The sequence below is a fragment of the Emydura macquarii genome, unplaced genomic scaffold (genome assembly GCF_026122565.2).
Source record: "Emydura macquarii macquarii isolate MOO-44397 ecotype Brisbane River unplaced genomic scaffold, CSIRO-AGI_Emac_v2 contig_1253, whole genome shotgun sequence".
NCBI classification, from domain to species: Eukaryota; Metazoa; Chordata; order Testudines; family Chelidae; genus Emydura; species Emydura macquarii.
In genome coordinates, this window is record NW_027131390.1 from 23,209,032 (window position 1) to 23,234,608 (window position 25,577).

General features: G+C 53.8%; 1 protein-coding gene across 2 annotated transcripts; it reads right to left on the reverse strand.

Annotated features, from left to right (window-relative positions):
• Positions 1-577: 577 nt before the first annotated feature.
• On the reverse strand, positions 578-25,162 carry LOC137153963 (phosphatidylinositol 3,4,5-trisphosphate 5-phosphatase 2-like). 2 transcript variants are annotated; one of them, XM_067549738.1, is made up of 28 exons: positions 25,026-25,162; positions 21,284-21,347; positions 19,915-20,053; positions 19,447-19,576; positions 18,518-18,658; positions 17,134-17,221; positions 16,035-16,121; positions 14,555-14,662; positions 13,954-14,068; positions 13,446-13,552; positions 12,012-12,114; positions 11,286-11,482; positions 10,181-10,298; positions 9,615-9,711; positions 8,977-9,115; positions 8,591-8,690; positions 7,735-7,823; positions 7,070-7,151; positions 6,869-6,958; positions 6,306-6,422; positions 5,431-5,519; positions 4,858-4,945; positions 3,960-4,115; positions 3,551-3,626; positions 2,666-3,230; positions 2,116-2,234; positions 1,643-1,794; positions 578-1,201 (listed from the first exon to the last, which is right to left on the reverse strand). In XM_067549738.1, exons 1-27 carry the CDS (start codon positions 25,160-25,162, stop codon positions 1,665-1,667), a joined length of 3,471 nt encoding a protein of 1,156 aa, XP_067405839.1. In that variant the 3' UTR covers positions 578-1,201; positions 1,643-1,664. The 2 variants fall into 2 exon arrangements, with proteins under 2 accessions (XP_067405839.1, XP_067405838.1); XM_067549737.1 differs by having other exon boundaries at positions 578-1,794.
• Between the last annotated feature and the right edge of the window lie 415 nt (positions 25,163-25,577).

Genomic DNA, 25,577 nt, shown 5'->3' on the forward strand with positions numbered 1-25,577 from the left:
ATACACAGTGGCTTATGTGACCTAGGCCCCTCTCTATGCATGGGCTGAGCTGGGCTGCTCAGATATTAAGAAACAGATTGAGCCATGCCTGGACAGGAAAGACCCAAAAAACAAAAAGCAACAGCAGCAAATGGAACAAGTATTTCCTCCCAGATAGAAAATTCACCACAGCTGAAGCATGTGTGCGTGCGTGTGTGTGTGTACATGCACCGATGCACGTAAGCTCCTCCAGGACAGACTTCTGCAGTCTGTGTGAGACAGACTTGCAAGCACCTTTCCCATCCTGTCTGTCGCTAGCCAACACCCTGTCTCTGATTAGGAGCGGTTTGGGTGCTGTAGGTCAGGCTTGAGGGGCATAGGCAGTGCTATGTGGGAAGACCAGGACTAGCAGGAGGGCTCAGGTCAGGTCTGAGCTGGATGCGTTTCTAGAGCTAGCTGGAGGGGAAAGCTTATACCGTCTTTGTCCACAAGTTGCCTGGTTCTAGCAATCATCACCCTCTCCCTGCCTCAAGCACCAAATTCATCCTGTTGTCCCAGGTTCAGAGAAACCAGGAAGTGGACTTGAAGTGGAGGTTCCTTGCAGCTTTGGGGTTTTATTGTTAACTGAAACAGAAAGTGCAATATGGAGTCTATAGAACTCCTGTGGAAACTGCAGTGGCATTGAAGGCACAGGAGGATACAGGGTGATCTGTAAACACCTAGCTGCCATCTAAGGAGCAGAGCAAACAGCCTTGATCTCCCATAGAGGGACCAGGTCTGTTCCTTCTAGGGTGGTTGGACTGGGAGAAGCTGTTGCCCACACATAACAAGTGCATTAGACTGGAGTGTTCTCCTCCGTGAAACATTTGGAGGCCCCGGGATGCTGCAGTGCTGGGGATCTGTCCTCCATGTGATGTTTCAAGGTTCAGTTCAAACCCTAGAGAAATCAAGCCCATATCACCAAACTACAAAGCACAGCTAGTGCTCCAGCACCTGTTTGGGCAGGGGCTGGGAGAGGTGCCCAAGTGGCCCGGGTTGTGGAGTTACTACCCACATCAGCTGTATCAGATTCAACAGGAAACATCTCAGCTCCGGTGTGACGTGGCCACATGGACTGTTGCTCCCACCTCCTCTGGCTCACAGTGTATCATGCCTCCATGCTGGGTGTAAGTAGAACAGGGCTCAGCATTAGGATCCATATCCACAAAAGGAGAAGCCAGGCCTTTTCCGTGGTTCAGAGAGGGAAGGAAGAAAAGGGCGAGCTTCAGTTAGTGCTGGAGTCTCCATAGCTGCTGGGGCTCCCCTGTTATATTCTGCCTACTCTGAATTCCCAGTCACCCCACCATGGAGCCCTGCTAGACAGTTTGGGATCGTGGCCAGTTTCACCACCAGGCTAAGTCTCCTTTTGGGTCCAGGTCTTTGGTAGAACCTCAGCCAAGTTCACAGGACATTTCTGCAGCCACCACCATGGGAGATGATGCACGATGACATCAAAATGACAGTGAAGGTTGCAAAGAAAGGCAGCAAGGGGGATGTTTCCAATCCAGAGGCTTAGCCCAGTGAACCTCTGATCCTGGCCCTGTATCACCTTCAGCAGCTCTCCACCCCCTGCACCAGCCAGCTTCCCAGAGGAGATTATAAGGACACAGTGGAGTCTGCATACCAGATTCACTATGGGTTTGGTTTCAGACTGGGTTTGGTTTTAGACCCTGATGCAGGCTCCTTCCGCTGCCCTCATGGAGCTTGGCTTGGATGAGCTTCCGATGGGTGGGGCTCAGCACTCCAGCTTCCAGCAGGTCCTGGTCAGTGATATTTCTGGACAAGGGAGAGAAGGAGAACAAGTGAGGGAGAAGCCAGCAATGCAGCACAAGGCAGGGATGAAGGGGACTCAGCCACAGATAGCTATTGGCCACGGAAGGAATATGAGACTCCAGAGGTCATCTCCCTCTAGTCTCTGCCCTGTGCTCTGCATGCACATCTCAACCAGGAGGCCCCAACTCTGCTCCTGCCACATGCTGAACTCATAGCTCTTGCCAGGACGTCTGGGGGGGACACAAGCTGGACTGTCATACTCCAGTGAGGGACAATGGTACACATGAGCCAATAAGCCCTCACACACCACTATCCTTATGATACCTGAAGAACTCCAGATCATCCCAGCCTTTTTCATACAGCCCTTCCTCATATTGTTCCAGGCCAAAGCGACTCAGCCACATGCCAATGCTCCGGGGGTGATCACCACTGCCACAGGGCCACTAAGAAAAAAGAACCAGAATATGGCCCAACAGTGTCACACCTGGGGATTGCAAAGTGACAACCCTGTTGCCCCCACTCTGCCGAGTCTCCTGAATTCAATCCTGTGGGATCCCTGCTAGGCATTTCCCTTGTGACATGCAGTATCCTGCTATTCCAGCCCCGGCTTTTCCTGAGCCAGATGACTGTGGTAATTAATGTGAAATGGACAAGGGAACTAGGATGGGAGACTCCCAAGCTCACTGGAAACCAATCATCACATTTACACACAGGTCTCCAGAGGCTCGTGCACTAAGACCCACCCTACCCCTGGAGCTCCTTCAAGGTTCAGGCAAAGCCCCTCCAAGGCATGGGGTTTCTAGTCTTGGTGCATCATGTCTCCCTGGCACATCAGCCAGCAGGGCCTTTCCAGTAGGGGTTGCCTAGGACATACCTCTCTGGCACGGTTGAGTCGGCGCGTGTCCTGCTGGGACCTTGACCCCGCCCAGCAGCTCTGCGGTGGTGGTTCCAGCGCACTGCGCGTGTGGCGCAGCAGGTTCTTCCGGCCCTCTGGCTGGCTGGGGCTTAGGCAGCTTCCCTTCTTGGGGGGGTCTGTGTCCACGTCACTGAGGCACCAGGCCATGTGCAGGGCGGTAAGGGAACAGTCACCCGACGTCTGCAGGTCTTTCGCCAGAATGGCTGACTTGGGCCTCTTGTGCCTCCCAATCTGGGGGGCGCTGAGCTGGTGCCCATAAGAGGTGGTCTCAGGCACAGAGTAGTGGGGGCTTCTCTGTAGCTGTTCCTTGGAAGAGGAGGAGGCGTGTGCTGCTGTCAGGCTCTGGAGCCTGCGGCACGGAGAATGGCCCGGGTGCTTTTCTTCCTGCATGTCACTGGCTGGACTGTAAGGAGGCTTGGACAGGCTGGGACACAGTGTCCGGGTGTTGGGGACTCCCTCGAATATGAAATAGGCTGGATTGGTGTAACTGCTGGCTGCGTCTGGGAGGCTGAGGGGCCGGCTCCTGAAACACACAACAGTCAAGTGGGAGTTGTTTGCCCAGACAGATAGATAATCCCAGCACCCTGGGACAGCGTCAACCCCAGTTCCTGGCAGAGACAGACTGACTGACCTCCCCAAAACCACAACAGACAGCCAACCATGGCACTCTGTGGCAGATGGACCAAAAACCCTAGAAGACAGACAGACAAGCAGCTACTTCATCAACTCAGAATGCACCCTCATTCGGAAACCAAACCAGATAACTCCCATCACAAGCCCTGGACTGGCAACGCCAAGTATCCTAGCAGGTTAATGGCCAGGGCGCGGACCGCTGGCAATTACCTGACGGTGTGCAGAGCTGGCTTGGAGAGGGTTGGGGAGTCGGAGTCCGTCTCGTCTGTCTCAAAACTGATCCACTCTGTACAGAACAAACATTGTAAAGGTTGATGGCAATGTAGCAAAGGAAGGTGTTTCTACTGAACTGTCTGCCCTGATGGGGGATTTCCAGCTGCTCCAGTCCCTGCCTCTCCCAGCAGGGAGCTCTAGAGAGAAGGGGGCAAGAGTAATGGCAGCAGGGGAGATCCCATTTATTCCAGGCCTGGCCTCTCCCTGATGCCTCCTGGGACAGGAATGATGGCAGCAGGGGAGCTCCCAGCTATTCCAGGTTTTCCCTGGTCCCCAAGCAGTGAACTGAAGCCCATATCTCTGAAGCAGCAGGAGCAGCCGCAGTTCTGTGGCATGGCTGTATTACCATAGAGCCTCTCGCGTGTGCTCCGCCTGTCCTTGGGGACTCGGACCTTCATCCAGCCACGCATGGAGCCCGTTTCTTCACCCCGGTGGAAGAGGAAAGTCTCAAACTGCTGGGCCAGGCTGCCAATCATAGACCTCAGGGCAATGCAGCACTCACCTACCCAGAGAATACAGCATCACCTCAGCGGGCGGGGCACCCCACAGTTGCTCAGGCACCCACAGATGGCAGCTAGTGTCATCTTCCTCCCTCTCACGCATCCCATGGAAAAGAACTAGGAGCAGGGGTTGGCGGTCTCCACACCACAATGTGACACCCACCAGGAGCACGGAGCTGTTCATATACACAGAGCTAGTGTCCATGGGTGTGTGTGGGGGGGGGGGAGAGAGGGGTGGAGTAGCCTGTCCTGCCAAAGCTCCAGCTGTGCCCCTACTTTCCCAATGGCTTGGAGGGACCATTTTGGAGGAGATGGGAGACTGTCTCCCTGGTCACTATGTTCAGGCTCAATGAAGCACCAGCCTCTCCTTCCTGGGTCTGGCCTGGCAGTCAGAGCACTGCACTATCTGTAGGCCACTGGGCTCTCTCCCTGGCTCACAGGGGTGGCAGGGGCTGAAGGACCGTGCCCTGCATTGCTGTCAGCAGACCTTGGTGCTGCCCCTGTTTCTAGTCTCTAGCTCCCTGATTCGGGGGGAGGGGGTGGAGGGAGGTGTGTGAAGCCACAAGACACCTGGACACTTCGCTAATATTGGTGCTCACCCAGATCCCACTGGTTTCCTGCTCTAGGCCTCTCCAGGACACAGGGAGCCCGGTAGGAATCACCTTAGCCCTTCTGCAGGGCTGATGTGCCATCGTGGCCACTCCCTAACACTCCCCCTTCCAAGAGAATGTACTGGGCACACACCATATGACTCGCAGCTGTCCAGGCCCTTGATGCTGAGGAGCACGTGCTGATCCAGCAGGTACTCCAGGTCCGACAGGATTGGGCTCAGCTGTGCAGGGAGAGACAGCAACTCTCAGAAGGTCTGCAAACCCCCCAATCCAGCCACACAGCCCTGGGGCCTGAGCACTGGGCATAGAGACAAGGACATCACAGTGACCCCCCCTGCCCTGTAGTGCAAGGGAGAAAGCCCCAGTGCTCACCAGTGGGTTCACGCTGTGTGCAAAGAACTTACTCTGGAGATCAGCCAGGGCAAGAGAGCACCAGGGAGTCAAGGGCAGAGAGCGAGGGATGAGGTTCCATACGGGCACAGACAGGGCAAGAGAGGGCTAGGTGTGCCATGGGATCAGGGGGTGGGGGATGGGCGGTGGGTAGTCAAGGCCAGGGAAGAAGTGGAGGAGCCAGGGAGTCTAACAAAGTCTACAGGAGGTAACTCCTTAAAGTCTGCCCGTGTCCTTCTCACCTGCCTCCCCTTTCTTGTGCCAGACCCTGGCCATGCCCCTACCCACAGCCTGCATGCACCCCCACTCTGCTTACCACTGGCAGCTGTTTAGCTGACCAGCTGAGTTTGAGGAAGCCTGGGATGTCGCTGCTTTGGGAGCTGTTCTCCCCACTCCGCTGAGACTCTGGAAAGGAATCAAGAGAGAGGATTACAAGAGCAAAGCAAGTCCAGCTGCCAGCCTACCCACCTGGGTACCAGCCTCCCTCCTCCTCCCTGCCATCTCCAACTTCTCCTAAGCACCAACCACATTGCCACAGAGGGAGGGGTGGACCCAACTCAGAACAAATCCCAGTTGCTTGTCATTGAGATAGAGCTGCCAGCCTCACCGCCAGCGCCCAGAAAAAGAATCCCAGCACACTGCAGAAACTGCATGGAGATCACTTCACCCACTGCTGAAATGCAGCCACCTCTGAGGTGAGATGTGGCAGCTGCTTATACCACACACAGCAAAAGTGCGCAACCATGTAGGACAGGAAGCTTAGAAGAGGCCCAAATTCTAGTGAAAGTACAGGTTACCACAATCTAACCCAAGCGTGACACCAGCGTTACACCTCAATTCTCACTCGAAGTGTCCTGGGATATGTAATGAGCACAAAAGGCCAGACACTTGGCTTTACGTCTCACTTGAAAGATGGCACCTCATGCAGCACAGCCGCCTGGGCACGGAGGTCAGTACTGATTCTAGGGACAGCACCCCTTTCTCAAGAGCCCTCTGCAGCACAGCGCCCCCTCGCATGCACCGGCCATTGGGGTCAGCACTGACTCAGTGAGGAAAGTCATCTGTGCTGCTCCCTGCAGCAGGAGGTTTTCCTTGCTGGCTTCCCCTCCAGGGGCAGGGCAGGCTTAGCATGTAACATCTGGGAGGCTCCCAGCCAGACGGCAGCCACAGGGACTCCAAAGCTGCGCTCACCTTCCAGGCAGTAGGAGTGGAACTCAATGTAACACTTGCTGCGGCTGGTTGTTTTCACAATCACCTCGATGCTGTCCCACTCGATGCATGCCAGGGACTCAGAGCCGGAGCCGGGAGCTGCTGGGCAGAGAATGGCAAATCAGTGTATGCGGAAGGGGCCCCCCCCCCCACCCTCAGATGGGCTGTTGCTGTGCTGGCTGACGTGACCCCTTGAGGACCAGGGCAGGGTCCGGTTGCCAGTGAATCTGGGAGTGTGTCAGAGTGCTACTGCTCCAAAGGCAGCTGGGAGGGGTCAGTCATAGCTCAGGTCTGCAGGGTCTGCAAAATGAGTTCCCTGTATCCTACTCCCCAGGCAAAGACTCACCTGTTCCTCTCCCCGCTACTGCTGGCCGGTAGCCCTGTGATGACAGGTGTTGGCCCTCAGGACACTGCAGTTTGGAAGTGATGGCAGAACCTACACAGCACGCTCTGGGCTAGGACTGCAGCACTCCTGTCCTAGATCCACCAAGTGACCAGGCCCTTCCCACCCTGCCCAATGGCCAAGGGGGGGACAGCCTCCTTACCCTTCCTGGGCACAAACTGAGACGTCACTCCCACCTCAAACGTGGCGAAGACGGGCGAGTGGTCGCTGGTCACAATGTCGTCAGTGCAGCCTGAAACATGGAAGAGGGAACCACGTCACCGCGGCAGAAACCCACTGCTCCATGCACCCTCTCCAGGCGAGGCCTGGGCGCTCCCAGGCAGCTCCCCGGGTCCTCACTCACCGTACGAGTTACAGAGCACGTGGGTCTCAGGGTGTGACTTCCACAGGATGCGATCGCACCACGAGGGAACGTTGATTCGCACCTGCAACCAAGAGCAAAGAAGCTTTAGGGGCATGGCTGGGCCTGGTTTGAGCTGCTGGGATTTCCCTGCAGTCTTCCACGCTCCCAGTGCGTCTCCCCTCCCAGCTGAACCAGGGAGGTTACTATCTTGTTCATTTCCAAGAGCATGGTACAGATCATCCCAGCGTCACTGAAGGCGTGGGGTGCCCGCTGTTCAGGACCACACAGATCACAGCGAGAGAGGGAGGGTGTGGCAGAATGGTCTGAGCCCAGGGCTGGGAGGCAGGAGCTCTCAAACCTAATCCCAGCCCTGCCTTTGCCTTGCTCTGGACTTCCTTGATCCATCTATTCCCCTGTGGCCACAGGCAGCCAGCTTAAGCCAGAGGAGGCTCAGGGACCCAGCCTGAGAATTGGGGTGGCTCAAAGCCACTGTGTCTGCATGCCTACCCTGAGTGCAGCTTGGCTGGAATACAGAATTGAGCCTGCTGCCCCAGTCCTATTCCTCCTCCCAGCCAGATAGGGCCATGGAGCACCTCACCTGGGCCAGTCCCACACGAGAGCCCTGGCCAGATCCCAGCCCCGTCCCCTCGGTGCCAGCCACTCACCCCTGTGGTTTTGAACTTCTGCCAGACATAGCTGTCCCGGGACCCCCGTTCGTATCGGTATGTTGGGGGGAAGGAGATGTCGCCCTCACCTGGAAATGGAGCAAATAGGAAGACATGGAGGCAAGATCATGCCAGACACCCACAGCCTAGGGCAGGCAGACACACCGCCCGCTGAGCCCAGGGCAGGGCCCGAAACTCACCCAGATTATTGTCAGACTAGAAAGACCTCCCTCGCCCTCAGTGACATACACAGATCTGCCAGTGCCCCTCAGCCCTGAACTTCATCCCTGAGCTAGCTCTGCCAAAGCACTTCCACCCTGGCCTGTGACCCCTCTGCTCTCCAGCCCCGGGCCCCTCCTGGGCACAGTGAGCACTCATCATACTACCTGAAGCCAGCTTTCTTTTGTCCACATCAAGGTTTCTGGCCTATTTTGACACTATTTAGCACAGCCCTGGCTGGGAGCTCCAACCAGAGAGATGACACTAGACTGTGCATGTCCTGGTTGGGGGGGGGAATGTGTGATGGTTTGGATGGGTGAATCTCTGGCGGCTGGGCGTGGGGAGTGTAGCAAAGCTCATTCGCCTGAAGCTGTTATCTGCATCACGGCAGGGGTTGCCAAACACAGGGGAAAGCCCCATCCTGGCAGAGGCTGGCTGTGCTGGATCTGCTGCTGTTGGAGACCGGGAGTTCCTGTCTCTCCTCCTTTTGGCAGCAGCTACAGAGCTGGTCCTGCCTTAATGCATTGTTGAATTACAAGTACAGGAGGTGGCCAGGGGGCGTGGTATATGGGAGTGAGTTCTGGGCGGTGATCCTGGAGGGCAGTGTGGGCTCCCCATCTGTCCCCGTTGCACTCACTGAATCGCAGAAAGACCTTGTTCTTCTCTCGCTCAAGGCTGAGCTGGTCCACGGACAGCAGGGGCTCAAATTCCTTTTTGTTCACATGAGCTAAGATGTCCTGAGAGGGAAGAGGGGAGGATCCATAAGCACTTGAGCTTGCAGGGCTTTTCTGTACCCTTCCCCCAGCACTGGATCCCAGCATAGGAGTCCCCAGAGGAGACAAGGAACTCCATGTTCACAGTCCGTGCCCATCCCCTGCATGCCTTTGGGCATGAGCTGGGACGCTGGACTGAGTTGCCTGCCCCCAGAGTGTTCCCTGATATATCCTGCAGGTGGCCTGTTCCCCAGAGGAGCTGCGTGCAACTGAACAGCAATCCAGGGCACAGACGGGACCCTTGTCCTACCAGGACGTCCATATCGAGGCGATAATTGAGGTCTCCGAACCAGAAGAGGTGGGTGAAGCGCAGGGTGAGGTCGAAGCTGCTGAGTCTCTTGTCACCCAGGACCAGCGAGCGCAGAATGTCACTGTAGTTCTGATTCCGCCTGCCCCAGACGAGGGTGACACAAGGCGAAGCAAATCAGGGAGACCCTCCAGGACTCTATTGCCCTGCAAATCCCCAGGACCTCAAGCTGCCTCCCCAAATCCCCCCAGGTCCCCATTGCCCCACAGATCACCCTGACTCCTTCCTGCCCCCACAAGGTCCCCTATCCCGGTCCTCACCAATTCCCATCCCCCACCTTCCAGTTTGACGGTGATCAAGTGATCAGCATGTTGGCCTCTCCCCAGCCCTGCACATTTCTGCCCCTGCCAGCTGGACAAGTGCAGCCTTTGGGTGAGCGTGTCCAGCCCGGTACCCTGGCTGTCTGGCCATGGCGGGGTGGCTGAGGTGAAGGCTGACTGTGGCTGGGACAGAGGAAAGGCCCAGAAGTAGTTAATCAACGCAGGGGTTGATGCACTGGCTATAGGACAGCTGTGCTGGCATTCCCAGCCCCCTGAGAGTCCCATGCTGGCACAGGGTTCAGGAAGCAGCCCTCCAATCACCTGTGTGTCTTCTCACTCCCCGAGGCCAGGTGGCAGTTCACAAACCCAAATGACGTCCCGTTGAAAAGGAAGGAGACGCCCACAGCCCCTTTGTTACCTGAGGGAACACACCAAGCCGTCAGCCCTGAGCCCTGCATGTTCCCCTTGCTGAGGACTCCTCATGGGACCTGGCTGTCCCCATACGCTCTTAGAATAGAACCTGATCCCCACTGGGACCTGAGACCTCACCCCGATATGGCCTCCAGAGCACTCCCCTCCCCCAGATAAGACCTTCAGAGCATGTCCTTCTCCCTTCCCCAGAGCACTCCTCTCCCTCTGCCCCAGATACAACCCACAGAACGCCCCCATACCCCAGATATGACCTTCAGAGAGCCCCTCATCTCCTCTCTGTCTGCCCCAGGTACAGACCCCAGAGCACCCCCTGTCCCTTCCCCAGATATGGCCCTGGAACATGTCCCTCTCCCCACCCTAAGACGACTCTTACAGCTGTCCCCTGCCCCCAGTGTTATCCTCTCTTCTCCTCCCACTCCAGCCCCCAGAGCACTCCCCTTCCCCTTCTGCTGCACCTAGCGTGTTTGCGATTCCTGTTTTCACACTAGATGTGTTTACATGGCTGATCCGGCGTTCATGCTCTGGTTTCACCAGCACCACAATCTTGATGCTCCAGAGGCACTGTAAGGCAACCTGCAATGAGATTGGGGAGGGAGTGAGACCTCCCGGAACAAGAGTAGGGGAATGCGAGCACACTGTCCTCTTTTGGCAATCACACTGCTATCAGCAACCCTCCAGCAGCCGAGCAAGGCATCCCTGAAGCTTTGTGTCCAAACACCCACTTTGTGGCCCAATGCCAGGTTTGGAACTGCAACATTTGCTGGGTCTGGCCTGGACCATTCTCCATTAGCTCACTTCTGGGCTGCGGGCAAGGCCTGCTTGAGCCCACAGGGAGATTTTTCAGGCCTGCTTCCCTGCTCTCTTGGTGTGACCATGGCCGTCAGTACCACAAGGCCCTGGATGTGGAGGCCACAGCCTGGAAAATGGTACCACACAGATGACAGCACATGTCCTGCCTAGGCAGGCAGCAAGGAGGACGGCTCAGGGAGAATTCAATTTAACTGGGAGAAATTACTTGCCCGATGAGGAGAAAGGAAGAGAGAAGCCAGGGCCATGAGATGCGGAAGAAGAGGGCGCAGGTGTGAGGACGATCTCAACTGCCTCATCTCCCACTCAAGGCATCTGTGGGTCCCTGAACTGTTCTCAAATCCTTCACCCAACAGGTGGTAAGGGGGATGGTAAAGAAAGCAGAAAGGTGGGGTCAAACAAGCCACCAAAGTGTCTGAGCACCAGGCCCCAACAGCAGGCTCCATTGGAGGAGGGCATCTTTCCTGCTTGTCAAGCGCTCTGGTGCTGTGGTGGATCCCTCTGGCTTTATCCTAGGCTGTTGGTTATGGGTGCACTAGCTCCAGGACCATTTGCTGCTGAGTGACCTACTTTCAGTAATTGTTGGATGAAAGTAAGTCTTTCCAATAGGCTCTTAACTGAGTGAATGCTAGCAGGCACCGCTCCTTACAAAGCCAAAGAGGGCAGGTAAGGTTAGGGGAGCCAACAGGGACAGGGGACATGGGCACAGGCCCTCCCTCAGCATTGGGTGAATGGGGTGGCCTGGGCCCATACCACTCGGAAATCTATGGACATCAAGGTCTTCAGAGAGGCTCGCAGGAACTCCACCCATTCGCGGTCCCCCAGTGAGTTCTCCTGGGTGCCAATAACATAGATGTCATGTGGGATGCAGGCTGTGGTCTCATCCTGAGTCTGTCCCAACCCCCTTGATGTCAGCCAGGAAGCTATGGACCTGGGAGGTGGAGCACTGCCTGAAGGGAAAGGAGAGATGGGATCAGACTGTACATTTCACTGCCTCCCCACCCCTGCACCAACCCAAGCACACTGGTGGAATGTCATAGAACTCCATGAATTGGAACCAGGCAGGATGAAGTGATGAGTATCCCTGGGATTTGGCTACCTCTCATTCTGTGCCAGGTCCCTTGTCAGGGATGGAAAGTACCATGGCAGCTCCTAAGTCTAGCCAAGGGACAGCTTGTTTCTGAGGTTCGCTACCGTGTCCCACCACCACTGACCATATATCAGCAGCTCTATTTACTCAGCAAAAATACAAGCTGTGTCAGGTGCATGATGATATTGACCCACCATAGTGCAGACAAGCCCAGCGGGTGAGAGTTTCTCCAACCTCCTCACCCCACCAAGACTCAGCAATGATCTCAGAACTCCTGGGCATGGCTCCCTATGGAAATCTGCAGGGATTTCAACTCCACAACTACCACTGGATTCATGACGAAAACCTGTGGTCACGCTGGAGCTGTCTGAGCGGTCCCTATGCCTTACCCATGTTCCACGTCCCAACGTACACAGAGATGAGGTCAGGCTCATCCAGGTTGGAATGCTGGATCTTCATAAGCTGCAGCAGTTGGCAGAAGGCCTCTCGCTTCTGTAAGGGAAGAACACGATTGTTTGCTTGGGTCCTCACACGGAAGGCAGAGTTCCAGAGAACATGGTGCCCAGGCTAAGCCACAGGCCTGTCCTAACAGAGCTGCAGACTGGTGGTGGCCAATATTAACTAGTGGTCTTCAGTCTAGGGCTCTTCTGTATAGCTCCAGTGTTTGCCTAAAGCCTCATAGTGGTGGACAATCCTGCTCTTAGCTGCCTAGTCAATGGATGTAACTGTCCTACGACCCACTTCTTAACAGAAAAGCACAGGAGGAAGGGCCTCCAGGACCACAGTCAAGCCCACATGGGCATCATGGAAAGAGGCAATGAGAGTAAAACTTGACAATGGTTGGGCTGATGGTGTGATGAGACGACTGTCAGTCGTGCTGACCAATGTTGTCTCAGTGTTTCCTTGTGCTCCCCCATCTGTCTGTTTGCATCCACCTGTCATCCCTCGTCTTAACAATGTAAGCTCTTTAGGGCAGGGACTATCTTTTCATGTAGTGTTTGTACAGTGCCTAGTATAGCAGGGTTCAGGACCACAAAAAAATACTAAGCCTCAGAGACCGCAAATATACAGGCTTATGCCAGCTAAGGAGTAGAGGAAGAGGAGGCCCCATGCTCCAGCAGAAAGCAATGGAACACATCGCAGCCTCATGGGCCAAGCCTCCTTGCTGAACAGTTCAGAGTCTAGGGTTAGTCTGTGAGTCTCTCTCTTCAGTGCACCTCCCAGCATAGCATCTAGGTGATACATATAAATGCATGGTCTTCAGCCACCTGTAAACACAGAGGGCAAAGCAAACAGATAGGGATTCAGGATACAGCCCCTCTCTCCTGGGTACTAATAACCTACGGGGCAGCTCTACCGTCTCACACCAGGGGAGATAGAAAGCAGTGGTGCCAGAGAGGTCTCTCACACACCAGCAGAGGGCAGTGCTGCACAACCACTAGAACTCCTGGCTCCGAAGGTCAGTGCAGAGATGAAGTGCCTTGTCTCCTTCCCTGGTTTCATGGTGATGTTCCCCCTCCTGGGTGCTGAGGGGAAGCTGTCACGCATCTTCTGAATGATCCCTTTGGGGGGAACAGAGTACCCTGCATCCGTGTGTCACTCAGAGAGCTTGCTCTCAGGCCCTGCGCTGCCACCCCTCGTTGCCCACTTATATGGCTTTCCCAGCAGTCAATTCTCAGAGGCCAGGACTCTGCCTGGATGCCAGCCCACAAGCAGGGCTAGTCCACACCGGGGCAAATACTGTCTCATGGTCTGAGGCCTGGCCCTAGTCTTTTGCTGCAGTGTAGCTGGCGGGCAGACCAGGCCTGGGGAGGCCCACTTACCCGTGCGTTCTGGAAGATGAAGTCTCTGGTCAGGCTTCTGTGCTGGTCTCTGTCATACACCAGCCTCACTTTGCTCTGCACACTCTGGTATTTAATCAGCTGCAAGACTGAAGACAGCCAAACCAGTGACAGTGAGACATGGAACGGCACAACCCCCCAAACCGCGGCCAATACACCCGTAAGGAAGGGCACTGTGCAGGAGGGAGAGGGAGCCAGGCACAAAGGTGTGTGGATACCCCAGGATGTCACACTGCAGGAAGGCAGCCGGCACTGAGCTCACCAAGCTGCGCTCCTGTGTGTATCCAGCAGGCTTTGAGCAGATTACCCTGGGGGAAGGAGCCCATCACCTGGCTTCAGACAGACAGCCTGGAGATGGACATGTCCCATCTGTGTATCACAGCGTATTCTTGGCCTCTCATTGCTGCTTTCCCCAGGGGTCCACTCCTGGAAATGAGCCAATTATCCAACAACCTAAGCCAAGTCAATGGAGTGAAGGGGTTTCCCCTACTTTTATCCTGAGAGATGGTCTCCTCTGGAGAGCTGCAGCCCCTCTTTGTGATGGCCATTGTCCCAGACTCCACGTCCACCATCAGGGAGGCCCTCTGCGATTTGCCCACTTTCACCTGCAGCACACGGAGCTAGGTTATTGCGGCAGGTCCCCTGCCCTAGGCTGAGTGGAAGCAAGGGCAGCGGCAGGGCATGTGTGCCCCTTTATCTCTGTATCTCCCTGGAGTGTACAGATGGACCCGGGGGGAAGAAGGGGGCTTCCCCTCTCCTGGAGGGGTACTGTGCCCATGGCATCCAGCTGGTGTAGCTGCTTTGAAGCTGGCTTCCTCCACCCCTGTGTCTGAACCCATTGGGGAATACGTGAAGGGCAGCCCCTCCCCCCAGATTGGCCTTCTCATCTGCCTGAAGGGAAAATCACACCCCCAAGTTGCCTGTCCTATGATCCCACTGCCCACTGGCCCACACGCTGCAGGCCCCACATTATGCAGGCCCCAAGCTGGTCACGCCCACCCTAGTCTCTGCCTGTGCTGGGAAAGGCCCCATCAAAGCCCCTGATAATGAGCAGAGCAGCAGAGCTCGCCACACCTAGGAGCCTCTCTCACCTCGAAGCTCTGGACAGCCATGGGCTTGGTGGCAGGTGGGTGCACCACGGCCACACTGGGAAGTGCCAGTTTGTGCTTGGTCACTGTCTCCTGCAATGTCTTCAGCACCTGCAGAGAGAGCATCAGAGACAGGCAGGCAGATGGTGAGCGACTCAGAGGGCCAGGCTGCTCAAGGGAGAGGGTTCAAATCCGATTGCCGTGCCTGCAGGTGAATTGGGGGCTGGTGGGTGCAGGAGATTCTAACATGATGCTGGCTGTAGGGCAAGGCTGTGCCGTCCTGCTCAGTGTGGCAGTGGGGATGTTGGAATTGGGTCCTAATGAGGTACCACTTGCTGTGGGTGTGCACAGATAAAGTGAGGGCAACACCACTTACTTGTCAGAGAGAGAGATGGGCACCCTTGGTTCTGTTCCTGGCTCTCCTACTGACTTGCTGAGTGGCTTGCAATCAGTCACCTCCTCTTTTGGTGCCTGAATACACCTCTCAGCTATTGGCACTATCTGGCAGGTCTTGACTGCGCAGCGCTGCAGCCATCAGGGTGAAGAACCCAGGCAACAGTCAGCAGAATGTGCTTCCTCCCTCCCAGAGCTCCTCTCAGCCAGGGATGGGACAAGCGGAACAGCTCATGTTTGGAAGACCCAGACTCTGTCATCTTCCCCATGGAGGCATCCAGAGCAATTGTTTGGCTACACATCACAATGCCCTGCCGTGGGAAGGAGGTGACGAGGGATTTGTGAGCCAGGATCTGTCCCTCCTGGCTGTCCCACAGCAGTAGCAGTGTCACACTCTTTGTGATACAGCAAATCACTGAGGTGTCTATCTCAGTGAAAGTGTGCAAGGACTGGGAACTGGGTGACAAAGAGCATGAAGGCCCAGAGACAGAGGGTGGTTTGTGAAAGGGTTAAATTGGTTAAGTGTGCTGTGAGTAAGGTGGAGGGAGCTGATTGGCTAGAACCATTTAGGGATGGGGCTAAGGAACTATAAAGCATGCTCCAAGTTGTAAGCATTTCCTCTAGTCTAATGAGAAGCCTGTTCCTTCCTGAAGTGGTCTCCAATGCCTAGGAGCTCACTCTTGTAGGAACTTGCTGTATCTCGGAGTTTTAATTTAACCCAGAACTTTGCTCCAGTTTAAGGAGCTTGTTCTAGTCTGGAGAGCTAGGGGACATTTACTAAAGGGTGTAATTAGTAGCTCTTCTTTATAAATGCCCCCATGAACGGTAAGAGTATTTCTTCAGAGGTGGTTGTTAGAATTCTTATAATTTAAGTTTACTTCCTCTTGGATCTTAAATTTAAAATCTTCCTATATTTAATGGAATCCCAATTTCTGCTCTCCTTGCCTTCTTTTTGTAGCTTAATCTGTGACAAACCCCCTATTCATGTGCCATGGTTGCAGTGTGGCAAACTTGTTACCCTGGGCTTCTTTGCAGAGTAACCTTCCCAAGTCCTGGCAATGTGTGCTGAGATTAGAAATTCACTAGGCACCTTTTTCTCTAGAGAGGAGAGCAGGTGGTTGACAGCGGAGATCTTGCTGAGAAGCAATTCAAGGTCTGGATCGCTGGCCAGGAGCTCCTGAAGAGAAAGATAAATTCTGATACCTGGTACTTTTAAAGCAACAATGACTGATCGAACTGTAGTGGACATGTCCAGAAAACTTGGCCAGTTCCCAGGGTCACTTTGGTACATAAGGAGATTAGAGCTGCACAAATAACTGGGCCCCCCCCACTCCAAGTTTGGTAGCCAAATTGAAAAATCTGGAAAAATGTGTTTTGAATCAAAACTGATCTTTTTTTTTTCTTAATGAAACACAAACACATGTTGCTGAGGTCAAATGAAACATTTTGTATGTTGAGGTGAACTGAGATTTTTTTTTTTTTAAAGTCATTTTGACATTTCTGAAACTTTTGTTTTTAGGTATTCTCAGCCTAAACTATTTGCTGAATTCAACCTGAATCTCTGAATGCATTTTTCAGAGCAGTTGCTATTTACTTAAAAAGGCACTAATAGTTATTAACTATGCTTTGGGTCACTAGCAAAGAGCTGGGACAGACTGAAGAGATTTCTCTATGGAACCAAGCACACACATACAGTTTAGCACAATTAGCATCTCTGTGGAGGAGGTCAGTGGAGGGAGCTGTGGAGCAGGACTGCACTGGCAGAGCAATGGGGGTGGGCCTCGGGCTGGAACTGCATGGGGGCTTTGGATCAGGACATAGGTCTCCACTCCCAAGCAGATGCTCTGGTTCAGTCCAGCTGAGGTGTCCCACCCCAACTGAAGCATTGTTCCTCCGCCAGGTCCCTCCACTGCAATTTCCAACCTTCACTATAGCATCTAGCCTGCTGTATCTGAACTCCCTCTGGGTTTGTGCTCTAGCACCAGGTTCATGAGCATAGGCAGCTGGTTGGGCCTCCCTCCAGGAAGGTCGCGTGGTGCCCTCTATGTGTGCAGCTATGCATGAAAACCACACTGAAGCAATGAAATCCCCCATGGACCAACTCCCCCCTCCATTCTCTGAGACAGAGGTGTGCTGACACCTAGCATGAGGCTCCCTGGGCCAGTGCTTTGGGGAAGGGAAAGACTCACCTGCTCTCTTACAGGGCTCCGGGGGGAAGCTGGAGGGTCAAACACTTTGGCCAGAGTCTCTAAACCAGACAGCGTGAAGTCAATCTCACTGCAGAGAGAAAAGTACCAAATGGGGAAGCTCTGTGTGGTCCAAGAAGCCAGTCACTAGGACAGCCCAGCTGGCCCTGTCCCAGTTCCTGGCAACCCACTGGTCACACCCATTCAGAGAAGCTGGGCTGGGGGCAGCAATCCCACATCAGGTCCCTCTGTTTTACTGGTGGGCACCGCCATCAGAGCGCAGTGCCAGGAGCAGGTCGGTCCCAACAAGAGAGTGCAGCAAACCAGGGACCCGCTTTCAGTGCCAGAGGAGTCTAAGCAGGGCTGGGCTTGGTGCTCCTCAAGTCCCAGCAGGGACAGTAACTGCCCAAGAGGCCCCATCACAGTGCACTGCAGATACACTCAAAAGGAGGAGGAGACGTGCCATTTCCTGGTTTGCAGGAATCAGGGAAGCAGTGAGGGTGGCTAGTTTAGCTGCCTCGGGTTGGTATTGTCTGAGCTGGGACCCCTGCTGCCCCGAGCCTTCCAATCTCTGGTGGTGGCTGAGGCCTGGTTGAGGCATCTCTCCAGGACCTCTGGATTTAAAGACTTTTATTGCAGGGGGACTCAGCTCTGCAATGTGGTGCACCTCACAGTGACTTGCTAATACAGCTGCTGCTTAGCACTTGAATTTGAAAGATGCAGCCACTGAAGGAAAGGGATAATTAGAGTTCGGGGGAACAAGGGGCTATAATTAGGGGTAAGGGCAGAGACAAGTAAAGGGAGGGAACAGCACAAGATCTTCCAGGTCTGGGGGTTACTCAGCCTGTGGATGAGCTCAGGGAACTGCACATCCCCAGCATTCACAGAAGAAGAAATTCACACAGGGGCTTAACATAAAGCTTTATGGAGGCCAGTGGCTTCCAGGAGCTCTGGATGCAGTGACTGGCCCAGCTTCCCAGCAGAGGCCTTGTGCAAGCTGCCTTCTTTAGGGAGACCTTCTTCTGCCTCAGTCAGCTGCAGGACACGGAGATGAACTAAAAGGGCAAAGTGGCAGGTGCGGTCTGTACTCAGGGCGTACGAGACTCCCAGGAGAAGGCATTTAAAGCAGCAGATGTCGATTTTACCCAGCAGAGAACAGCCTCCCCTGGGAAGGTGTTTAAAGTAGCAGACAGAGCCTGTACCCAGCAGAAATGAGATGCTCAGAGGAAGGACTGAGAGGGCCTGGTATGAGACATTGAAATGAGATCTCCTGTCCTTAGAGAATGGTCAGGAAAGAACAACTCAGCCTTGGGACCTTTTGGGGTTTTTCTGCCTCTGATTAGAATGGGTCTATCCCCAGCCCTGTCCCTGTCCCTCCACTGCTCACCTGTGCAGCCCACGGCAGGCAGTCACTAAGGCTGTGCTCAAGTGTCGCAGCTGCAGGTTCCCATTCCTCAGGGCCTCTAGGTCAAGCTGCAAGTGGCTGTTGAGATACTCGGCCATGAAGCCCATGAAATCACTGGCCGGGCTGTAACAGGTGGGGACGTGTGAGAGCGTGAATGCATTTCTTACTGACAGTCCTGCCTGCCCCCCGTTGGGCTGGTGCGCGCACTTCCTGCACCACCACAATGGGGCAAGTCAGCGGATATTGCAGACCTTAGACCAAAGACAGGGCTGGTTGCAGTCACCTTGGGCTCCACAGCCTCATTCTCACAATGTGGGGTCGGGTGAGAGGGTGTGTTCTAGTGCCACTGGTGGGCAAAGGTGGGTGCTGGATATCCAGCCTCCACTGTACCCTTTAATTGAGCTGTCTAGATCAGTGTTTCTCAATTAAATTTGGCCATGGAACCCTTTTGAACTCGATAAATAATTGCGGAACCCCCCAAACCCTTAACAGTATTTTTACATATGGGGCCAAAAAAAATGTCGAAATAAGCAAATTATATACCAGCGTTTCTCAATTAAATTACACTCATACTCGATACCCTCCGCCGAAAAATCCGGGACATCTTCCCTTTTTCGGCGGCGCGGAGAACAGCTGCTCTCGGCAGCACAATGTCACTTTCTCGCGGAACCCTAATAGTGTTCCAACACCAACTGAGAAACACTGGTCTAGATATTTCCAACTCCCCCCATCGCTGCTGCAGCCTCGCCATTCACAATGGGACAATTTCCACTCTCCATAGCAGGAAGGGAAGGGACTCCCTAGCTCTCCCCACACATATACGTGTTAACTCACTCCAGCAGCCTCTGGACATTAGAAAACATAACGCTCGCTAACTGCTCTGGGATGGATGTGGCAGTGCCAGGCAGTACCTTCTGTGAACTTGCTCCTGCAGTCTCAGCTGCAGTTGCTGAGATATCGGGGCCTTGCTTGGCTGAGCGCTAACCCACCCACTGTGAGGCACCAGGCTCGGAGGATGGCTGGCTCTGCCATCTTCACCATCTGCAAACACAAAGGCACAACATCTCAGAGAGGCATGCAACCAGTTTTCCCCTCCTCCAGACCTCAAGCCCACCCCTGATCTCCCCATTGTGTCCTGCATCCTCGTTGGGGCAGATGGTGTGGGGTGAGTGGCATCTTACACCCCATTTAAGCCATGGCCCTCAGGCACAATGGGATGCTGGAGGGAGAACTATATTCACTCTCTCGTCTTGGGGAGCTGAATATCCGATCTGCCCATTCACATACACCCATTTCACTTCCCTCTTCAATGCACTACTTCATCCATCCCCACAATGCCCCCTCACCACACACGCACCCCCCACCCCCGCCAGACTCACCGGAGTCCTCGTCCACTGGCTCTTTTGCTCTGCTCACAGGGTAGAGCAGTGGGGTCACCAGGCCATTGTTGGGCTGCTGGTAGGCACTTATCAGATCAGCCAGGGTGCGGAAGCATTTAGCCTGGATACCCTGGATGGTCTAAGGGAGGAAGAAGAATGGTGGTTGCTCTGGCACATCAAAGGCCCATCACAGACTCTGGATACACCCGGCATCCTGCTCCCAGCCCAGGAAGGATTAGGAATGTTTAATCTCTCTGTTAGGTTAAGGTGATGAGCCTGACTCTGCTCAGGCTGCAATGGAAGGTTGTTCCCATCCCAAGGAGCCAGGGGAGCCGGGGAGGGCGCTCACTTAGGACATTAAACAGTCCGAGATTTCTCTCCTCTGGCCTTACATCATGCTGGGCAGGGAGGGAGTTTGCCTAACGTGAGTCATTGTTCATGGGCATTGCCAAAAGAGGTGACTTTAGGAGAGATTTGAGTGAAGAGAGGATGGGGGCCCTGGGACAGGGAGATCATTTCACACACGAGGGGACAACCTGGCAGCCATCAGAAAGACGGGAACGGGAGAAAGCCCCAAAGGGGCATTGAGGCACAAGTAGGGGGAGAAGTGGAGACATGCAAAGAGCCAAGGCCTGATCTGAGGTGAGGGTGGAGCTGCGCAGGGCGGTGAAAGGGAGCCATCTCTGGGACGGGATGTGGTCACTGCTTTATGAGATCTGCACCCCAATCACACATAGCAGTTTGGGACAGGACGTGAAGAAGAATCCTGGATCCAGCTGAAACTGCAGGTGGATCACAAAGGAAAAGTGGGAGGGGGCGATGTTTCTCTAGAGTCACCCCAGGTATGACAGTAACGTCTAATGCAGGCATGCAACATCAGCATGGAGCGGCCGGAGCAAGCTGTGTTTCCAGGCTGTAGCTGAGTGCAAGGGTGTACCAGAGATCAGTCTGAGGTTGTGACACACTGTGTCTGTGCAAAGGAAACACATCCTTTGGGCTCTGAGCACTGCATGTGTTTTACGCAGAAAGGAAACCACAGTGCTAACTTGTGGCTCCCACCAGGGAGGGAGGCACATACTCCACCTAACCCCATCTCCAGATGCTGCTGGTGCTGTGCCCCTCCTGTTTGCATCTGTAGAGTAGAGGGTGGCGGCAAGACTCTTTCATATCTGCTTCCTGTGCAAACCCCAAATCACGCAGCCAGCAGGACTAACAAGCCGGGGATCTCCACGCCTAGACACCTTGGAGGGAGGTGCCTTAGACATACCCAAAGGAGAGCGATTCACAGGAGAGCAATACTAGGGATTGCGCCATCTCTGCCAGAGCTGCCTCCTTCCCACCCGCAGCCGGTGGACCCCACTCCACCCACCTGCACAGATAGCAGCCCCTCTTCATCGGGCAGGATCCGGTAGGTGTGCACATGTCTCTGGAACCTAGGAAGAAACAGACCTAGGTATCAACACCACATTTCCCATCTTCCCTTGTGGGTCTAACGATCAGGTAAGGCCTGTGACAGTGGGAAGAGTCCTTAGCCCATTCAGAAGGCAGGCAGCACCCATGCGTTCAGCTATATATGAACCAGTTGTTCTCAGGGAAATGAGGTACAATAATACTCCCATTCTCCCAGCTTCTGTCTTGTCTGGGTATCTTGTGATCTCTCTGCGGCAGGAACTGTCTCTCACCATGTGTATGTGCAGTCCCGAGCCCCGTCGGTGTTGCCACAATACAACACAATACAAATACGTCTCCATTTGGGAGCAGCAGTCAGTGATCCCAAGCACTGTGATACATGGCTCAATTGGCTCTCAGAGCATTACCTGTAATTAGTACCTGGGGCAAAGGGGGCAGAGAAATTAAGCTTCTAACCCTGGAAATAAAAATATCAACGTAGGCTTTAAGCTCCAGTAGCTGCCCCCAACTCAAGCCACACAACACGGGGCCCCATTGATGGACATACTCCCCGCCCCCATTGGACCCTGAAGCTAACTGTCAACCTTGTCACATGGATAGACATCTTTGTTTGGCCAAAGAACCGCACACAAAGCCACTGTAGCTGGATACTGGTTCTGACTGGAACCTTCAACCCCTGGTGGGGTGATTGAGGGGAGAAGAGTCTGAGTCACACATTTCCTTCCCTCCTTCTCAAGTGACAGGCCAAGCACAAAAGGACTTTATGGGAAAAGTTTTCAAGAGAGGCCACTGATTACAGAGGCTTCCAATTCTGGGTCTTTATCTGAGACCTGGTTTTTCAGAGGTGTTGAGTCCCTGCAACTCCATTTGGCATCAGTAGAAGCTACAGATGCTCATGCACAAGGTGTCTCAAATTGGGAATCCAAAACCTGAGCCCCCTAAAATTAGCTGCTATTGTTGAAAATGTGGTTCTGGGTATGTCTGGGGCATGGCTAGGCACCCCATGACAGCCAGGCCAGGAGAGCCAGCAGACACCAAACCATAGGGTGGTGCTAGATTGCCAGACTTCCAGCAGCTCATATGGCTATCCCTGTTCAAATGTGAATTAAACAGCCCACGAAAGCACAGCATAGGCATGGGTTAGCGAGAGGCCATTCTTGTCTGTGGGCCCAAACTCCCGCACAGCCACTCAGAGCCAGGGCAAGGGCTTTGGAAAGAAAAAGTGCTTAACAGAATCTAAACCACTGCAAGTTCTGGGGGTCTGGGCAGCTCACTGGTTAAATCCTCAGCATGCACTGCGCCTCCCACATTCCTCAGGACCATGTGTTTGTAATTTGTATCATGCTCTGGGCCAGGAAAATCATGGGAAATGGGGCGGCATCCTTCCAAGATTCTTAAAGAAACAGCATGTTGTTCCTGCAGCACCCTGATGACTAGCAGAGCTTTCAGTGAGTTATGCAGACGTGTCGCTTAGTTGGAAGGTGGGATAGATGTGGCAGCTCGATCACTGACCACACAAAGGAACACCTGCCCGCTCAGCTCACACCCAGGAATCATCCTTCAGCCAAAGGCTTTAAACCATGTTTAGGTAAATCCGATAGAATATCGTCTACATGAATACGAGACATTGGACAGCACCGGCTAGCCAAACACAGTGCAGAGCCCTGCCACTACATCCTGATCCAGAGCTGCAGCCTCCCTCTCTAGTCCAGCCCTGAGCTCCCACACAGTTCTGCCAATGCACTCAGCCCTGAGCTACAGAGTCTCTGCTAATCCAGTCCTTGCACAGATGCACAGATTGCTCTGGCTGCTAATGCAAATTTTAAATTGTGGTTACTATCAGAAGTTTGACTGTACAAAAATGGCTCCTCCTTACTCACCAGATCTGAACCCCATGCACATCAAAGCCAGATATGCTGACTTCAGTGACAAATTGGTTTTCATGGCCTTCTACTCCTGTAAATCCTACAGGAGCCAATGCAGCTAGAGGAGAGGGAGCTGGCTCAGTGGTAGCTCATGCATCACCCACACAATTCTTAACTAACTAGCCAATTGCTAGAACCTCATTGCTGATAAACCAGAAAGAGCCCAGCTCAATTCTTCGATCCCAGGGGAGTTCGCAGTGCTGGCTGCTAGAAAAAAAAAAGACAACAGCTTTTCACTTCTAAATTGAGCTAGTTTGATGTGGAGTTAAGACACAATGAACACAGGACTCCATATTGCCATTTGTACACAGGCATTTTTAGAGCAGAATGCCACTTGAGACTTCAGGGCACCAGTAGGGTCTGGGTACCAGTCACCACCAAGCTCAGAGAGAATTTTTAGAAAGATGATTAATACGTGGGACATGGCAGGAATGGGGGAATAGGCTGCCCTCATCAAAACTCCACTCTGATTCCCTGCACATACTCAGCAGGGACCTGTCCTTTTTGTGCATTGCCACACATGGGTGAGGACTCTGCAAACACATTCCCATGCCAGGGTCTTTGTGCCCTGAAATCTAAAGAGTTAACTGTGTGCTTTGTGGTCTGGATGCTGCTGAGTTTTGAGGGGACTTTGTTTTTACATAGGGTGTATTGCACCCACCCACTTGGGTGATTCACTCACAGCGCTAGCAGGGTCCTGCAGCCTCACACAGTGCATATTTCCTCCACTGTCTACCCACATCAGAGGTGGACGCTGCTAGGACAGGTGGGAACACAGTTGGGGCAGCTCTCTAGAGTCTAAAGACCTGATTCTGCTCCCCCTTACACCGACGAAGAGAACATGGTGTGAATGGAGAATCAGACCACAGAGTCACTGCTTCTGCAGCCACACTTCACAGATCCTGTTCCCTGAGCAGGGATGCTGGCTCACAAACCAGACAAAGCCACTTGCACTCCAGGCCAGCTTAGAAACAGGATTTTCCACTGCGTGGGGAGGGTTGATGGGTTTATCTCATTTGGCCACTTCTCAGAAAGAGGATTCCCAGGCTACATAGCTCCTGGAGTAGCCAGGACTGTCTTGCAGTCAGGCTGTGTAGTTATTCCACTAAAAAGACTCACGATCATTTCATTCACATAGCTGCACTGTGATCTAAAGGTTGGAGCATAGGTTAGGAAACAGGGACTCCAGGAGTCCAAACCCAACTCAGCCACTGTTACACTTTGTGCCCTTGGCCATGTCACTTCACCTCTCTGTGACCCAGTTTTCCCATCTGAAATATGGGGATACAATCCTTAACCACTTGGTTAATGTCCACTCAGGGCTTTGAAGGCTATTGATGCTCAGTAATATTATTAGTCACTCCCATGGTGTAGAGGTAGCCTGGAGACACCATAGTCAGATTCTCACAGCAATGTTTGAGCTTGTGTGCACAGCTGGCTTACACCATAGGATCAGGTGGCCCATAGCTAGAAAAGGGTGTCTCTTTGTCATTATTCCCTATTGTCATCTCCAGCAATGAACCATGGAGTCTTACTACACCACCAGGGGCTAAAGGGATTTAAAAAGGCTGGCACCAGCCTAAGGGGCAGAGAGATATTTCCAGGAACTATTCATCCAGGTTCAGCCTGCGTCTCACCGAGGGTCTGGGCACTGGGGATTTGGGCTTCAGGCTCAGAGCCTTCAGCCGGACAAGCAGGTTTGTAAGTGACAAGAGTGAGAACATGAAAAAGGAAAAGTGACAGAGACAAAGATGAGAAGTGAGATGGGCAACTTACAGAAGGCAAAGGGCGTACGCCCCAGACACGGACTCGCTGTCTCGCACCAGGAAGCATCCATCCTTCCCAGCTTTGGCGAGCAAATCCTCAGCCACAACACGGCTGATATCCCGGTGATACCAACTTGCTGCTGTCATTCTCTGAGCCAGTCGGACATGGACTGCAAGTTGTCCCCAAAGGCAAGTCCACAATAGGGTCCCTGCTGCCACAGAAGCTCTGGGATCAGCAGCTGCTGTCAGCAATCAGGCCAGACTAATGGGGTCCAGGCCAGAGAGTTCAATACAGAGGAAGGGAGAGTTGTTGAGGTGAGAAGGACCCCCAGCCCTTGGATACATTAGGGGCTGAAGATCAGAACACAGCTGTGTCAGCTTCAGAACTGTCTGTCCGGCATGTGGTCTCTGATTCATCTGTTCCGTTCATTAGGGGACACTGCCTTAGATTTGCATGACCGGCGTGAACCAAGCTGGTGCAGGGCAGGAAGCCCCCGAATATGTAACTTGATCCATGCTGAGCTGACTGGGGCTGACGTTTGCTGAGGAGGGTTAGTGGTCC

Excerpts from the sequence above, each read along its gene's own strand:
- LOC137153963 (XM_067549738.1), bottom strand. The coding sequence starts at position 25,162 with ATGACAGCAGCAAGTTGGTATCACCGGGATATCAGCCGTGTTGTGGCT. Across the intron at positions 13,553-13,953 it reads GACCATCTCTCAGGATAAAA|TCTTGCAGCTGATTAAATAC; the intron begins GTAGGGGAAACC and ends GGCTGTCTTCAG. Across the intron at positions 11,483-12,011 it reads CGTTGGGACGTGGAACATGG|GCAGTGCTCCACCTCCCAGG; the intron begins GTAAGGCATAGG and ends CTTTCCCTTCAG.